Here is an 18,271-nt window from a genome sequence, read left to right on the forward strand (position 1 = left end):
GATACGTGGTGATCCCACGCCAAAGGTCCCAGCTAGGGCGCTTGACAAAAATAATTTTCTTGGAAGAAATCTGAGAAAATTTATTTATTTATTTACAGATACTGTCGGTCCACATCAGGACCAAGACAGGAGTGGTAACAATACATCCAACATACAGCAAGCAGTCAACGGAACAATAGAATACAGCGATACAGTGATATGCGCCCTATTGTTGAAATATTCGGACACAAGTGCAGAAAACTGATCACGAGTCCCTTCGTTTACAATGTTTGCAGGGAGACAATTCCAGTCACGTGCTGTCGAAAGGAAGAATGAGTATTTGTAGCAATTCTTGTGAAATCTATTTTCCTTAACGTGCCTACTATGTTTGTTTCGCACTATGCGGGTCTTAGATTCAGTTATGTAGCGAGACTTATCAACAAGTAGCAGCTCATTAAATTACACACATATGGGCATTAGTCCTATAGTACTTTCCCGAAACATTTCGAGCGGAAAAAATTTTTTGAGCACATGAGCGCCATTTGAACTTCACGATATGGTTGCAAAGCAGGTACGCAAAAAATATTCGCTGTAAATCGACCGTTTCGCGCATTCTTTCAATAATTAATTTTTTGTGCTTTCCGAGCATCGCTCTTTTATTATAGCACAATTTCTTTGAATAGCTTCATATTTCTGACTGCTTAGCGCGTAGGTAAAATTGTGTGAATTGTAGCGTTTTCGGATATTTTGTTACGAAAAGTGGTTGTAGACTAAATAACGAAATTATTTTTATAGTACTTCCAATAAAACGTACTATCCCTTAAAATTTTTTGTTTTGCCTGTGTGCGGCGCATAGGCTCTAAAATAAAATCCTCAACTTGGCAAAAACGCTACATTGGCCAAATAAGCGGAACAACGGACATGATTGAGCATCATAATAACACTGTGCACAGAAACTTTAATCGAAGTAGTTTTTGTTTTAAGCGAGAAAAAATTTTTTGAAGTTGACTACCTACACTGGATTATATTTCTTTGGTGCTTCGACGTCACCTGGTAGCATGTTGGTGGGAAATACAAACCAGCGGCGTGCCGATGGTGGTTTCTTCGGTTAAGAGGAGGTATAACGACGAGTTCATGAGTATTTAAATATAGCTACGTAGCTACCACAAACCATGTGAGCCGTTCTGCTTACACAAAGCGACGAAGAGCACTGGCCTGTCCGGTGTGGGTGCTGTCCTCCATATTGGACGATGCTGTGCACCTCAGTGCACTTGTAAATAGTCACGCATCGTGTCATTATACGTAAAATCGTTGTGCTGGAGATGGTGGGTATCGATCCCTGCACCTCTCTGTACGTAACAATATTTAACGCATGCTTAGCAAGCTCAATACACAGTGGGCATTTCCGCTGTTTTGGAAGTATGCGTGTGCGGCCGCCTATGCGGGAAGGGGTACAGCGGGCAGAAATCACTTTCATAAGCGTTAACTAGGAGGATCATGATGAATGAAAATAGTGTTAAAAAACGCAAGACAAGACGAAGAAGGCTACAGCACAAACGCCTTGCACAAGCGTCTTACGTTTTTTCGCGCTATTTTCATTCATCATGAATAACCAACTTGCCCAACAGCAGGATGACGTGAAAAATACACTATGAGTAACAGTGAACCCAACGAGATTTAGGTGAATGGTATTCATAGCCAACTTTATTGAGAATATTTCTCTAATCCTGTTAGATATGTAACCACCTACTCGGGACGCGAACGACAATTGTCGACAAAGTAGTTATTGATGCACACACCACAAGGCCTTTGCGATGTCACGCCCGGATAAGCCATTTGCTCCTTTGCATTTATTGCATGGCCTCATTAGCTGCTCGTGTAGGTCAATTTTGTTGAGTTGGTCACCTTGTTTTGGATACGCAAACTTCCTGTGTTGAAGTGTAAGATGTCAGTCCTGCTTCAAGCGTGGAGCTCGATGTCGGTTTAGAGTGATGATACCGACACGTTTTGTTCACACAAATCGCTGTCATGAACCTGGAAGAGAGCTTTGCCCTTTTGTCTTCGACGGTACTCCTCGGCACCCAGATTGTCCTGGTACCTTTAATGTTATCCTAAGCCCATGTAAAAAGTTGGTGCGGTGAAAGTATTTGTTGGTGATAGGGTCTTTGCAGGCTGGCTTTTGCTGCCTTGTTGTTCTTGTTCTTGTTGTTCTTATATTGTGAAGGCGCGCCGTCTGAGAAGTAGTGAACAGTTTTGATAGATGGAAGATCTTGTTTCAGTATCTCTAGTACCGCCTCTTGAAAAGCATAAACAGAGGCCGTGTCATGCTCTAACGCATCCGAGATCACACCAAAGCACATAAGACAAATTTGTCGGGAAGTGTTGTCTGTTTGTCGGTGATATATGACCACAGGATGCAGCGATGCTTGTGCATTCACCCAGTGATACTGCTGGGGCGCGTCCTGCACGAAAAAACTACTTTTCTGTGAAGTCCATGAGAACGATTGCTTCCGTGTTCTTGTTGTTCTTATATTGTGAAGGCGCGCCGTCTGAGAAGTAGTGAACAGTTTTGACAGATGGAAGATCTTGTTTCAGTATCTCTAGTCCTGCACGAAAAAACTACTTTTCTGTGAAGTCCATGAGAACGATTGCTTCCGTGTTCTTGTTGTTCTTATATTGTGAAGGCGCGCCGTCTGAGAAGTAGTGAACAGTTTTGATAGATGGAAGATCTTGTTTCAGTATCTCTAGTACTGCCTCTTGAAAAGCATAAACAGAGGCCGTGTCATGCTCTAACGCATCCGAGATCACACCAAAGCACATAAGACAAATTTGTCGGGAAGTGTTGTCTGTTTGTCGGTGATATATGACCACAGGATGCAGCGATGCTTGTGCATTCACCCAGTGATACTGCTGGGGCGCGTCCTGCACGAAAAAACTACTTTTCTGTGAAGTCCATGAGAACGATTGCTTCCGTGTCGTCCACTTTCTCCTTTAGTTCTCTGAGGTACTGTGCCTGTCGCTTAGATACAAAGTGGTTAGCATGTCAACAAACATTTCATAAAACTCATCCTCTGGCAAGACGAGTGTCTCGAGATGGAAGCGCGCGTGCGACTTATCCACTGCTGCACCTTCAAGCGCCCACTGTCTTCTGTCTCATGAAGCGAGTTCTTGAGCATTTCTTCAACGTAGCCCATGCCCGGGCAGTTGCCACCTTTGCCAAGCATACACTCCTCATTCTCTAGAGAGCACACTGTTTTTGCCAGTAGCTCTTCTTGTGTGTTGTGTATTCCAGAGGCGCGCAGCATCAGCTTGCAGTTTTGGTGAGTTACACAAACACAAACTGTGTGCGTACCGGGGCCGCCTGCTAAAACACAATGCGAAGGGCGCAGCCCTGCAAATGTTGAGAAGCCGCCGGTCATTTGAGACTTTTCTTCCAAGTCTCATGGAGCTTCTAAAGATTCATTAGCAATATACGCTTTTGATGTCCTCTCAGCACATCCTTCATTCCTGGAAGGCAGTGTGAAACGCTGTCATCTTCAAAAAACTGGTCGACTGAAGACTAACTCTTTTGCAATTGGCCGACCTTTCTTCTTTTGTGGCATACTGAGTATGCCACGTTCTGTCCTCAGTTTCATGGCCTTACGTGCCTCTCGCTCAGAAGCGCCAAAGAACCTAATGATCCTATTCCGTCGCCAAGTTGTGGGCACCAAAGTCAGTATTTGTATTCGCTTTGCCCGATTTCTCTCCAGCGCAAACTTACGCCTCAATTCATCCATTAATGCAGGGTGTCTACCAATTAAATTTTTTCAAATTCCCTGACTATTCCAGGTTTTCCATGACCATTTCAAGCAACTTCCATGACCAGTTCGTCTGCTTGGAAGAAACTGCGCATTGGAAACAAACTCTTGAGTTGTAAAAACAAATTATGAGGTGCTACTATTAAATGAAAACCATGCTGCTTTATTGCATTCCCTTATTGGTTGAAACATCTTTTACAATGAATAAAATATTAAAAGACACAATAATTGTCCCTCGACAAACAGAAAAGCTCGTTTATTCGCATCGGCAATGCCGTCACAGTTTCAAAGATTCAATCTCTTGCTGCAGCATGGAGACCTGAAGCTGTGCGTCTTCCATCAGTTTTTGCTTCTTTGATTCAAGCTCTTTCACAAGAGCCACAGTCCACTTCTTTTTCCTTTCAGCATCCAATACGTCCAACCGTTCCTTCTTTTTCCTCTCCAAGTCTTCTTTCCATTTGATGTTGGCACTACGGACCATGTCTATCATCTTGTCTGTTACGTCAACTTCTGCAACACCACCTGCTGCAGACACCTCATCGTACACTAACCTTTGTGCTATAAGTGCCTCCTCCTTCATATTTTCCGCAAGACATTCCTTGTTCACCGAAAATCCCCGTTCCACGGAAGAATTTCCATGTGAAAGGCACAGCACAATCTTCACAAACAGCAGTAGCTCTTCATGAGAACTTACACAGAGTTCCATTCACCGCTTCTACAAGCGCTGTCTTGCGCGATCAAATTTTTGCAAACGCACTTGTGCAGTGCCGTTCGAGCACACTTGTACATATGATCTACTTGCTCCCTCTCCTTGTAGGCCTGTAAGGTGCCCGTGTTCTATAAGTACTTCAAGTGCAACACTCAGCTGCTTCTGTCCAGCTTCCACAGAAGTGGTACAAACTACTGGGTTTAAGCAACTGGCCCCCCTTGTCAGCTTGTATTTCAGAGGTGATCTTTCAATTACCTTTGCTGAACAGGCTTTAATAAATTAGATGCATTCTTTTTTGACACTTACCCCCGCAGTGTGAGATGGTTTAGTGATCTTTCGCAACTCACTTTTGGCGGCAAGGCCTATGTCAAAGGCAGCTATACCAATGATGTTGTTTGGGTTCTCCAGATCAATTTTCATCAGTTTTGAAAATGTGCCTGCAGCATCCAGCTTTTCCTTTAACACGATTCGTCCCAGCAGTGACCGCAACAGGCCGTCCAGTGCTGTTGCGAGAAAAGGCAGCATCGGCTTCTCTGTCTGAAACTCAGCCAAAAATGGTTCCAATTCTTCTGATACTGAAAGCATAAAGGCTAGCTTTACTGGCAGCATCTCGTCTTTCACAGCCATCTCGACATGAGCATAGCTGCCACACATTGGAGGTTTCTTTTCTTTCTTCGCGTGCTCAACATATTTGACCACATTCGGGAGGACTTGCAGTGCCCTAGCAAGAGCCTTGCCATTTTCCAGCCAGTGCACTGAGCAAAACTTTAGCGGAAACAGTGTGCTCCCTGTGAAATTGACATAGTCGGCTCGGCGTGCAGGGACTTTTCTTGAATAAATTGTATATGCTTCTAAGAAACACTACTGTGTTCCACTTTGTGACATTGTGGCCTGTTTTAAATGCACCACTCACAACGTGCAGTCCGCAGCTTCAATGTCCACAATATTCTGATTTCCATCAGACGCAGAAAACTCTTCCTTCAATGACTTCAACAACTTCAAATCGACGTTTGGACCATCCATCAAAAGTTGAAGTATTTTTGCCAGGCTCAATGTTCTCGGTGGCCTTTTTGAAAGCGGCAGCTAAATCCTCTGCGCGAGTGTGTCCTAAAACACAGGACGTCAGGTAGCGGGTTTTGACGTCGCCCGCTGGGTCCAAAAACCTCATCAAAACGTCCATTTGCTCTTTCTGAGCAATTTTGTTCAGGGACTCGTCAAAAGTTACGACCACGTGTGGGACACCATGCAGCTTTGATAGCAGCCTGTTGCGGAAGTACGGGGCTGTACCGCAACAAATTGTATAGCCAACTTTGTCCTTACCAATTTGCATCGTCTTCGCGACGTTGCACGTGGGGAACATGATGGAAAAAAGCGCTGCCGACGCTGCTGCTGAACGAAACTATCCATGGGTCGCTACAGTGTTCAGACACCAAACAACTTCTGCTTTCGTGACACATTTCCTGACTAGAAACCCATTTAAGGATGCCTTCCCTTCAGGCGCGACAGCCACTGGTTTAGTAGGCACGCTTTGAGCACTCTTGCTTGGCACAGCCGATACACATTCACTCGTAGCAGTCACGGAACACTGCAAGTTGGGTCCAGCACCGAAAAACGCGCGGATGTTTGTCTGGGAAGCACTTTGCACCACGCTCACAGCAGCTAGGTGTTTCTTGCTCAGAGCGTGACTGGAGACGGCAGCGATGCCCATATTGCTAAGCGTGAATGTCTTCTGGCATGCTGCACACTGATCCTTACTTGTATCGCTCGGCACTGCTCTAATCCATGAGGAGTGCTCGGATATTTCCGCGTTCACCCAATCAGAGTTAAATGAACACTTCTTCGCAAGAGGCATAGCAACTCACTGCGTCGCAAGAAGAATGGCAATATGGCTGCAGCTCAGGCAGCTTGAGATGGGGATTGGATTGGATCCGATCTGGATTACCATATTTACTTTACTACTGTTTTTGTATCCCAGTCCAATTTACACACCTGTAAATTACACTTTTTAGTAAATAATAATAACTACAAGTCACATAATCTGTGCACCTTGCCCTCTGCTGATGGCACTTCTAGCCTAACCAGAAGGCCGTCGAGCCGAGACATGCACAATTTTATGAGCGTGAGTAACGTTGTACTCGGAAAGTAGAAGCACCAGCTATGCACTTTTTTTTTGTACTATGCTCCTGCTTAGCTGTTCTGTGTGGTTTAAGGAACGATTTTTTAAGCTTTGATCAATGGTAATGAATATTTTCATGATCATCTGAAAGACTAGTCAGTTTCCATGACTTGGCCAGATTTTTCACAAATTCCGACTTTTCCAGACGTGTTCAAATTCCCTCACTTTTCCAGGTTTTGCAGGTTGGTAAACACCCTGTAATGACACAAAGTCGCTGAGGCTATACTCTTCAGTGGCATCTGCGACCGCATTCTGCAGATCATCCAAGCCAAGGTGCGCGCAAATTTTTTTCTCGAAGTTCTTCTCAATTTTCTTAACTTTTTGTTTTACGTACGATGCTCTTTGTCGCCGCTTCACCAATGGTTTCACCAATGGTTGCCAGGGCTACGTTCACAATGTCTAGAGTCTGAACGTGCAGGGCATCTGGATTTTCTTGGTTGTTTTGCGTATCGTAGACATGATGTTCTGGGAGCAAAGCATCAAGGGCTATTGCGTTTCGCTGCTCGTAACACTCTTGGCACAGTCTGTCTCCAGGAATCAAGCCTAGAGAAGGACTGAGGTCTGCTAAAGTCATTGTGATTCTCACCGCTCCACGACGATTCTTCATGTGCTCGAGAAATGGGTTACAGCACCACTTCGAAGCGATGAATACTTTTTCACAGGGACCTGGTAGTAGTGGCCACAAACTGTCGTTATTTGTTGCTTCTGCTTCGAACGGAGCAACAGGAGGCGGAGGTCAATATCACTCAGCTCTCTCACGCTGATTAAGTATTGATTCTTTGTTTGAGATGTTCTGTGGCAGCCATTGGGTCCCAATGAGCATGGCATCAGCAGCTGTCAGAGAACGTAGCGTTAGCGCATGTGCTTCTTTTCGCCTGACCTCGTGTATCCTCAGGCGAACGCGGCAACATAAAATGCATGAGCTGGGGGAAGACAACGGAGGTTACGAGCCCGTTGAGCGAAACTGCGCACGTGTAACGCGGGCCGCCTCGCTCACTAAACAATCACAGCTTATCACCCTCGGGCTTATGCACCAGCGAACTCAGCGGCAGGTTTAAACTGGCGATACCACCAATTGCACTGTCACGGCCGCTGAATGAAAAAGACGCTTTCCATCGAACGGCCATAGCACTGCATTCTCTGCGCCGAATTAACCAGTGCAGCCGAGTTCGTCGTCGCGGCTTGTGTTTTGCTGCCATGGCACTGCAAAGCGTGCCAATTATTACATTTGAATTCAGAGAGCTACGTGATATAGATAGTTTCTTCCGAGGAGCTAACCTGAAGGGCAGGGAGCTCCTCGAAGCGGGGCACATTCACAGCATCGTGGAAGAGGTGTTGCTCGGCAGATCAACAATCACAGGCAAATGCACCCCCCAGAAAAAAAATGCCCCATGTATTCACAGAACTCACTTTCGTCGTCGAACGAGTGCGATCCACCGTTTACGCCGATTCCGTTCATATTCTCTAATTGTAAACCGGTAAAAATGCGTTCCCGGATAATTCCTGTAGGTGTTATTGCATTCAACAACAGCAGCAATTATTTGTGGAGCTCGGCATTCCTACGAACGCACAACAGACACAAAACGAACTGCCCGCGAAAATACCTCGATCCGTCACAGCGGGAGCGAGCAGGGGTGCAATCGCGGAGCGACGTTTTATGATATGTTATTCTTATCGTCCACCACCTGCGGCTGACTGATCGCGTTGATAACGCGGACGGACCGTCGCTCTGGTCACTGGCCAAGCGCGAAAAGCACGAAAAGTATAGTAATCGTAAAAGGCATCGTTCCTCAATTTCACCCCATTGCGAGCGTGTGAGAGCATCCCGCCAAATCTGCACTTCTTGCCGCTAGGGATGCCTTCGCTCGAGCAGCGGAGTTAAGTCTGCACGCAGCCTATAGACAGACACAGGCATAGGCGAGCAGCGGAATGTACGTCAGCACATGATGGTCGCTGAAGAGAGAACATGATCTTTATTTTGTGCGTATTGCGCCACGCGGTGCGGGCGCTGTAAGCGGGTGCGCACTGAGCGCACCGCTCGGAGTTCGTGTCGCTGTAAGCGGGAGCGAGGGCGTGCCGCTACATAATAAAATAACAAAGTCACATCGGCTCTCTGTTCAAGTTCATTATAATGAGGTTTGAGTATACTTGCACTGAGCAAAAGGCACAAAACACTTGTAGCACGCTAGCATGTGCCACAAGAATCCGAACAGGAGAAGACAACGACACGCCATGCACGAGGTGGCTGTGCCTGTTTCTGTTAGCGTCTCTCTAAATGGCTTCTGATGAAATATATAATTTGTGAACTCCCAGCATCGACGTCTGCCTGTTTCCACAAATTGGTGACCTGGACTTGGCCTGATCGCTCTCGTTTCCTGAACTGCGCTTGCCTCAGCCGTTTCGCTGGGCCTACAGCTGCCAGGAACTCGAGCACCGCAGTCCTTCCCAAAACCAGAAGGTCATGACCTCTCATAAGGTTCCGTCGATCGCCACAAGCCCGTGAGTCCGCAGACTAACAAAGAGAACGAGTACATACTTACCATAGTTACTCTTTCGTGCCTTTTACTCAGCGCGAATACATTAGAATGTGTCTGGCATGAGAGTGCACACCTAGAAATAAAAACGAAAGTGTTGAGGCTATCGGAACTCGGGCCGGAGCTTCCAGACTCCTTCGCCGTCTTCCCGCCTATGAAACTCGCAGATCTTGCTTAGCAGGGCCTTAAACACAGGTGCACTGGTGCCTCCCTGCACTTTGTCCTTGAAGGCCGCCAGCACTTCCTTGGTGCTCGCTTGGCCATCGACACTTGCTCCGAAGGCGACAAAGGTCTGCAGATCCGAGAGCAGCTCATCAAAGTTGCTCTCCCCAGTGTCCAGAAAGGGTGCACAGACAGACTCGGCCGGCTTCCTGGCTCGGATACAGGCAAGCAGCTCGCTTGAAGATGCGGGAGTTGACGAGGACGATGGCTCCTCTTGCGTGAACACACCCGGGAGCAAGCCTGGCTTTGTCGCAGGTCGCTTGCACGGAGATGCCTGGACCTTTCTGGGGCCAAAGCGAGGCCTGCAAAAAGACAGGAAGAAAGCTGTTCAGGTATCTGAAATCAGGATTACAACTGCTGCCTTGCCCCATTCTACAAGCTTACCAGTGTATCAAGGGAAGCCAATACTGCTGTATTATGCTTATTCTCGGGCATGTGTAATTTTAAAGGGCCCGTAAACCACCTCTGATATTACTGTGATGGCAATTATATGGACACTCTCGGCTGGTTTCTTGCGGTCAACGTTGGTGCTACCAGTGCTGTTCCGTGTACGTATAGGTATGTACAGTACCCACGAATTCAAACAAGACGCGATTTTATTTTTACTATAACGACTGGTATGCGCAATTGCTCGAGGTAACTAGGTCATGTCGCGACGAGTCTGGTCTCTAAAGATACACGTAATGCTGGCTCTGATCTACGCGTTCGAGTCGAAATTACGCCAATATGACCTGAACTGAAGACTGTGGAAACGAAAGTATGTGCGTTACTTTGACCTAAATTGTCCTATTTAAATCCGTGGTATACTGTACATATGTATATGTATAAAACCCACAAAGAAAAATAGTCCAGAAGGAATTCGAACCTGTGGGAATAGAGCGCGCCCTCCCCTTTGGCACCTCGTTCCCCAGCTAGCGCGTGTGCTGGCAGCACGCGGCTCGAGCGCCGGGAACCGCCGTTGATCGGCGACATGGCTACCGTGGCTACGCCGCCAGGCCTTTTTGCTCGGTGCGAGCCATGCGTTGGTCTTTCCCGCACGAGCTACGTGTCCGAACATGCCAGCACAATGCTCACGCCACCAAGCTAGCTTACGTCATTGCGCAACGCCTGTCCTCATTGGCCGCCAGTGACAACGCCCTTTCCCCACGAGCTCGCTTCTGTCAAACCAGCCGACGTTGCAGGCGTGACCAGTGTAGCCCACCGCTAAGTTGTGACTGGAAGGGCCTCCTCTCGCGCGATGCAACCACACCATCAGCACCGTTTTGACGTCCGGAAACTTCGAGCCTCGAATCCGCTTCCTTGATTAGGGCTACCTTTCTTAGCAGCATCAGTGACTTGCTTTGCTTTGGCGGCATTATCCTCACCACATCGCACGGCCGTTGAAAAAATCCGCGCGACGTGCCTTGCGTAAATAAAATGCTGAAATCGCATTTCTGACGGTAAACAAAACGACGTGTACGACCCGTGCTATTTTGCAGGGCCTGCTTCTGTGCATGTCTATAGTATGGTGGCTAGAAGGGGCAGTGTGACGGTCGCCATATGCGCGCCGTGGGAGAGAGGCGCACAAAACTCGATGACATTTTTTACGCCGCTAGGGGCGCGGCCATCGTCGGGAGCGCGCAGGCGGCGCGGGCGCGCGGGGTCTTCGCCGCTACAGCCACGTGTATTTGGCACTGCGCAAACTTCCACACCTGCAACTGTGTTTGTGTGACTTGGGCGGGCACCATGTGAATGATTCCGGATAGCGACACACTATTACCATGCCATAAAACGGGGCGATAAGGAACTAACGAACGACTGCGTCGTTTGTGAACGTCACTTCGAGGCAACGTTTATATAGAGGACTTATCGTCATGTTATTTATGGTGAGGTGGTTGAAATTCCACGCGATCGGCCGCTGCTAGCAGAGGACGCCGTTCGTACAATGTTCCCGGATGCGCCAAAATACCTCACAAAGAAAACGCCGACTAGAAGGAAGGATAGAAACCTCTGTGAACAAGGTGAGCCCCTGACTAAAAAAAGGACTACGGTAAAGCATAAGGCGCCGGAAGAAAGTGAACAAGTAATAGAAGCACAACATGCCGCAGAATCGGAGTTTACCCAAGCTGTACATACTGACACGATAAAAGTGGAGCCGCAGAGTACTGAATATGTGTGCCGCAACATCGAACTTCCTCACACAAGCTGGAACAAACTATCGTTTTCCACTGAACCAGGGACCGTCACTTTCGGCCTTTGCGAGTTAGAGGATGCCGAGTTGGATCCCCTAATGCTGCCGAAATTGGTGAAGTTTGAACAGGCCGTTCAGCAAGTAGGAACAGTCAGTTCCGCTTTTCTTAGGGGCAAGCTGCACCTAAAACGCAATGTTTCCTCACCAGATGAGGCGCAGTTGGCGCTGAACAGCGCACATTCTCTGGTTTTGTGTGCTGGCTGTGATATGAAACCAAACACAGGCGAAAAATATGAGTATTTTGCCGGCTTGTACTTTTCTCCTAAGTACAGCCTTACGTGCTAAAGTAAGGGCCCTTGCATGCACTGCAAGTACCTACGAAACAGGGGCGTAGCCAGAAATTTTTTTCGGGGGGGGGGGGGGTTCAACCATACTTTATGTATGTTTGTGCGTGTGTTTGTATGTGTGCGTGTATATATAGGCCAGCAAAATCGAAAAATTCGGGGGGGGGGGGGCTTGAACCCCCTGCCCCCCCCCCCCCCCCCCCCCCCCCCCCCCCCCCCCCCCGCTGGCTACGCCCCTGCTACGAAAGCTCTTGCAAAATCAGCAATCACGGAAGCATGGCGTTTAATTCAGTTAAACGCCTTGCAATGCATGCATGCCAACACTCACCGCCGTCTGGTAGCTGCGCAACGAAAGCTGCTGAACGTACAGAGAGAACTCGACATGATGAAGTCTTCCAATGAGCAAATTGGAGATCAGGCATTAAATGAACGCAGAACTGTGCGCCCTAAGGCTCGGCCTAACGGTGCCGACGTGGACGCGGCCCGCCTCGGTCTGAATAAGACCGTGCTTCAGGACTAATAAAGTTTTGTGAATGAATGAATTAAATGAACGCATTAAAAAGTTGCCTCAGAAACAACAGATGGCAATTTAGGCATGCTTCAGTGCAGCTAAAAGAAAATCGACATGTGGCATGCTGTATGAGAATTGGATCCTAGAGTGTGTGGTGCTTCGCATGAGGAGTCCGAAGCTCTATTAGCACCTTCGGAAGCAGAAAATTCTCGTCCTGCCAAGCCGAACTTGTCTACAGTGTTATGTGCGCAATTTAAAGAGTGGCTTCGGATTTAATGACACTGTGTAGTGCGAAGACTGAAACACCCCTCTTCGAAATATTCAAGTTGCGCTCGCGCAGTTAGTATAGTTTCCGTGCGAACCGGAGCTTGTTTTTCTTTATTGAGTGTGGGGTGTAACTAGGGAACAACAAGAATAAAATAAGTTGAGAAGTACCTCGTATCCGCGACGAACGTCTAACACGAATTTACATAACACGGGCGACTGTCAACACCCTTCCGCCGTCCGTATCGCATATCTCGCGCAGAGACTGGCAACTCAATAAAATTGCTCAAGTTGCATCATACATGGGAAGTTTATCGTGCAACAAAGGCATGCCCGCATAACGAAAAATGCGCAAAAAATAAAATAAAATTATATACTTAGCCCTCAGCCACGCTGTACCAACACCGCTGCACGCGCTCCCGACGCGCGCAGCGCCGCCTAGACCTGCCGCCATGTTTCATTGCGCGTATATGCACGTTCTGGCCCCTGCCCGTCACACTGCCCCTTCTAGCCACCATATCTATAGCGTCACATGACTCACACAGGGTTGCTCAACAAAGTTGTTATGCCGCTAGGTTCTGACTTCACGTTTGAGAAACAGTGGCCACTTCATCGTAAGCGCGGCAGCCCCGCGCGAGCCTTGTGAAACGTATGACATTTTGCCGCTAATATTTTGCGAAACGGTTCAGCGGCGAAGTTTTGTTCTTCTCTCAGTCAAGATTTCAAGATAACCGAAAGCAGGCACAGAAATACTTCGAGATAAAGGGCAATACATACATTGCACCTATGGGAAACCGTTTGGTACCGTGGACAATTTCGACTTAGCCGATTTTTCGAGATATGCGAGTTCGAGCTAATGAGGTATAACTTATAACGCCTCTCGATGCGCGCAACCACAGAATTAACCCTGCCCGCATTGGCCAATTCTCTTTTCTTTAATATCGAAGGCCGAAGGCCATCACCATTGATGTAGAACTCTCGATAATACATAGACTTGCGATCCCCCCCCCCCCACCTTGCACCACTCCGTGAGTCGTGTAAAGCGCCCGTCGATCATACACTGCATGCTTCAGGTACCGTGCAGCGTAAGCAATGTGTTAGGCAAACGAAGCGGCGGACGTACAGAGGCCTGTTTTATATTTTGCAAAACAAAAAAGGAGGCATGCCAGTCGTACAGCAAAACAGTCGTCCACCGATACACCAATGGTTAAACAAAGCTTAAGAGCTTGCTGTGCGTTTTGATTACAAAACCGACATATCAGCGTGTATGAAAACTGCCACGCGATTCCCAATGTGTCATGAGCCACGAATAAAGCACCAAGGTGCCTGTTAATGTCGTTTGAACTGGTTTGAACGCTCACAAGCGTCAATTACCAGCGCGCCGTGCATTCTTTCACCACAGGTTCGCGCATCGTGCTAGTTTCATGGTGCGCACTAGATGACGAGTCTTTAGTGCTGCTACCACGTGGGTCTCTCGCTACCCGTAGACACCCGATGTGCAGATGCGGAGTGCGATGGCTTCAACTGCAAAACTGCAAAATACAATGCAAATTTTCTCATCTAAGTAAATAAACTAGTTGCTGATGGGTGTAAAACAGCATGTTCTTCATGGAACCCCTGGTTTCCGCGAAACCCAGTTTGAGAACCTATGCGCTAGAGCATTGCAGAGACTCGCAACGTGCAGGAAGCTATAATTGACGCCGTGTTGATGCAACAAGGTACTCGCCCATTGCAAACGCATGCGTATAGGTGATCACACACAGCAGTGTCGACAAGAAAACCACAGCGACTGGAAGAACACGCTACACAAGACAAAGAAACTGAGAGTCAGCCCCGCTACGCATGCAACTCGGTAGTTTTCGCTAAGTGACAGTAGCGCCAGAACACACATCCTAGAACAGAAGCAGTACACTTGGGCCACGGCAGCATATCTTTCGCAGGGTCACGGATATTTACAACAGTCCAGAGGAGATTATGGCGGCACCATGGTAGCCTTCAGTAGAAAGGGGCATAGAAGGAGCACGCTTGGGCGTGTCCAATGTGTTCTGCGAATGTCTTATTTTCTTGCTATTCCTGGCGCTGCTTCAAAAATCATGTCAACTCAGCCTTTTTTTTCCTACTGAAGCTGACATGGACATCAAAATTCTTGCTTTTGAGGCTGTTTTGGAGCAGTTCGGCGCAATTTTTTTCGATTTTTATGCTTTTGGAGCAGCTTGGCGCAGGAAAACGGACTCGTATCAAAAATGCACAATATGCGTCTCACCCGTGTGTAATTTATATCAGTTTTGTCAGGTAAATCCAGTTTGGCACACTTTGGTGCAGGAGTGGAATCACTGTGTTCTCCATATCGAACCAGAGATACTGTATTAACACGGTAGTATTAAAGAGCCCAAGCCACAGAAAATGCGGTGTCAGTGGTGCTTTACATCAGTTAGAAATAGAAGGAACACAGGAGTTACCTTTTCTTTTTCAACCTTCTTAACCAAGAATAAACTATTTTGTTCATAACATAACCTTCATGAAAGAAGCTTCACTCTCCTGAGTAAGGGGCACGAGGCACGCGCCCAACAATCGAAATTTTCAATGGTACGCGAGGAGCGTAAAATTCCTCGGATGGTATGCACTTCTGCCACATCATCACACGCAATTGGTCGGAGGAGTGCTCGAGGCACGCGACCCAAGCCGTGGTGAAAAACCCAGGAAGAGAGAATGGGCATTGTCTGTGGGGCATCGTTCGAAGAAGGTCGAAGAGGCCAGCATCTCACCGGTGAAGAGAGTGGTGGTTGCCGGGTCCGGAGATGCAGCACCAAGAGTCCGTGACACAGACGTCGATCTTGGCAACGACCGGGTGAGACTACCACGGAGTCGCAGCGTTCTCGTGACAGCGGGTCCCGGAGCACCTGCAACGCTCCACCTTCGCTGGCAGAATGGCTTGGACTCACAGGACAGTCCCCAGGGCGCCACATCGTCACTTGAGCCTCAGACTCACTTGGAACAAGAGAGCGAGGAGGCAACTAGGCCTAGCCCGTCCACTTCTGTGATGGCCATGACGACGACCGGAAAACCGGCAACAAGCAGATCGTCAAGTTGGTCCTGAGCAACGACGACTGCAGGGCCTCCTCAAGAGCATTGACGGCGAGTGCGACGCAACACGGATGACAAGGGAGTCGACTTAGATGTTGCACCGACCGCACGAACAGTAAGGACGCCCCTTTACGGACGTGACCGCGAGGCCAGTGTGGCCGGACTGCCATTACAGCTAGGCACTGAGTTTAGCCGTAGCACCCTTTTCGTATAGTGTACTTGCACGTATTCTATTTGTATTTAATTTTGTGTGAGGGTTGTTGCGTTAGATGAAGTGTTTGCTGTGCTGTGTGTCTTTCAATCCCATCCCTCACAAGCGCTCCCGAGATACGTGACGCTCACACTGAGAAAGCGTCATGCTGCACTGCCCCCCAAAAGAACTTACAGTGAAAGAGTTAAACCATATAAAAATGATATTGCACTTACTGAAACAAAAGAAAAGCTGCCCTCGCCTGAGTGGAAGCTAGTTACTGCAAAGGAGGTGTTACCATAAACTTATGTCAACGGCTGTTGCCTGCCCCGAAAACAATGTTTTCGGGAGGGTTGTGTACTCCAGAGGAATGGGCAACACTTCAAGTACCCGCTGTTGGACTAGTCAGTTAACACTGTGCGCTGACCATAAAAACATGGCCACTTATTGGGAAACTAGGTCGCCCTCACCTTGCTTTTTCCACCTCCTTTTTTCATTTTTGTGCTACGTGGCAACAGTTTTATGGTCAGTACACGGTTAGCAAGATGCAGAGACATGCATGTATGCGGTTGTTTCACTCTCTTGTATGAGAAATATCTTGAAGTGCAACCCGCCTGGCAGGAGCCCCTGATGAGCCATGCAGTCCAGTCCAGGTGGGCACTCCCGACACTGCTGACAGGCAGCGCCTGCGAGACTCTCGCAGCCGTCGAATGGCCTGCTGGGCAACCCGCTCAGCTTCGCCTTCCACCAGAGCATAGTCAGGAGCCGCAGAATCCACGATAGAATCATGCTGCATTGCCGAGTGTACACCTGCAAGAGTTGTCACAACACTAGTAAGGGCCATGCAAGGCCAAACAGCACCACGACTAAGAACGCTCAGTTAATGATGGCAACTACGAATGTAACATGGCAGTAAAGAGGCCTAAGGTCAATCACTATAGGAATGCATGTATTACATATTTCAGTGTACTATCATGTGGAAGAGAACGGCAACAGGTAAGTAGCCCATCCTTTCAGTGTTTGCAAGGGTAGGACATCGGCCTTGTTGGTAGCACATGTTTTCAAGAAACTTTTAGCGCATAAGAAACAGCACACAAAAATAGGAGAGGCACAAAATATGCTCTAAATGTAAAAAAAAAAGGCAAAAGTTAGCGCACGTGTTTTATCCCTCCTTTTTTGTCCCTGCATTTCTTATGCACTAAACATTTTTTTAAAACGTGCCTTTCCAACCCATCAAAACTGAAAAAGTCCATTCTGACAGCAAGTCATCAAGCAAAGGAGTGATAACAAAGAGACTTCAAATAATGAGCTCTTGAGGCATCTCTGAGAGGACCACAAGCCTGTTACCACAGAGATGCTCCAGGTGAAGGCCCTTGGACTTGCCAGGCATCAAGGCCTTTCAAGAAGCAAATTCTTGAAGCGGATTACCTGGTTCATGAAGCACAATTGACTTTCACTGAGCAGTACTGGTGTGTGTCAGAAGCTGTAGAAACTATGACAGAGAACACAGCAACACTGATCACTCGTCTGGCCCCAACGCTTATGCGCACTTTCGTACAGCTATCTGCTACTGAGTGAAAATGCACAGCGTCACTAAGCCACCCAGTGCTCCCCCATAGTGTCGAATGCCTCTAGCTAGTTGTGTGTAGCTCAGTGCAGTATTTAAGTGGATTGTGCAACAGACAGTGACTGTTACTACATCGTGTGTATAAAGATGGTGCAACCGCTGCACAAGTCCCACCTCTGGCCACACATTAACAATGCCCCGAATTGCCTTGATGGTACAGCCTATCTTCCACGGAGGTAAGGCCCGGTTACTGGTAATTCGTTTATCAGTTAAAGGTGATGCCCCTCAACCTCTGAAATGCACCGACTACGTTAGATGATATTACAGACTCATTGCTTTAAAGGGGCCCTGCAACACTTTTCCAAGTAGCCATGAAATGGCTTCACTAAAGGAACTTGTTGCCTCACGAATCTAACGCCGCAAAAATTTTTAGAATCCGTCCAGTACAAGCGGAGTTACAAAAATTTGTCGTACGCTGTAACTGCTTTCTCTCTTCTCTCGCCCCGACGAAAGCGCTGGAAGCTAAGCAGGGGGGGATGGCACGGGGGAAGAAGGTACGTCATGTGCACCTCCTGACCTTGAGCACAATTTCTTTTCTTTTTTTTTTCGAACACGTGGCGCACTTTTAGTGCGATCACGCGCGTGCGCGTGAAGGTGAGTGACGGCCTCTCGCGGCGGCCGCAGTAACTACCGAGCGCACCATGTTCAAATCAGCCAATGGCGT

At 47.8% G+C, this 18,271-nt stretch overlaps 2 protein-coding genes across 2 annotated transcripts in view; both read right to left on the minus strand.

Annotated features, from left to right (window-relative positions):
• Window positions 1–18,271, minus strand: part of LOC119400575 (DNA excision repair protein ERCC-6) — a gene marked incomplete at its 3' end in the record, with an annotated part of 295,855 nt that overhangs the window by 195,543 nt on the left and 82,041 nt on the right.
• On the minus strand, window positions 6,369–16,812 carry LOC119399283 (DNA excision repair protein ERCC-6). Its single transcript, XM_037666100.2, has 2 exons — window positions 16,595–16,812; window positions 6,369–9,719 (listed from the first exon to the last, which is right to left on the minus strand). Exons 1-2 carry the CDS (start codon window positions 16,774–16,776, stop codon window positions 9,299–9,301), a joined length of 603 nt encoding a protein of 200 aa, XP_037522028.1. The 5' UTR covers window positions 16,777–16,812; the 3' UTR covers window positions 6,369–9,298.

This window comes from Rhipicephalus sanguineus, chromosome 7, assembly GCF_013339695.2.
Source record: "Rhipicephalus sanguineus isolate Rsan-2018 chromosome 7, BIME_Rsan_1.4, whole genome shotgun sequence".
Taxonomy (NCBI): domain Eukaryota; kingdom Metazoa; phylum Arthropoda; class Arachnida; order Ixodida; family Ixodidae; genus Rhipicephalus; species Rhipicephalus sanguineus.

Coding starts and splice junctions, on each gene's coding strand:
- LOC119399283 (XM_037666100.2), bottom strand. CDS start 16,776: ATGCAGCATGATTCTATCGTGGATTCTGCGGCTCCTGACTATGCTCTG. Junction 9,720..16,594: donor TCATCAGGGGCTCCTGCCAG/GCGGGTTGCACT, acceptor GTCTTTTTGCAG/GCCTCGCTTTGGCCCCAGAA.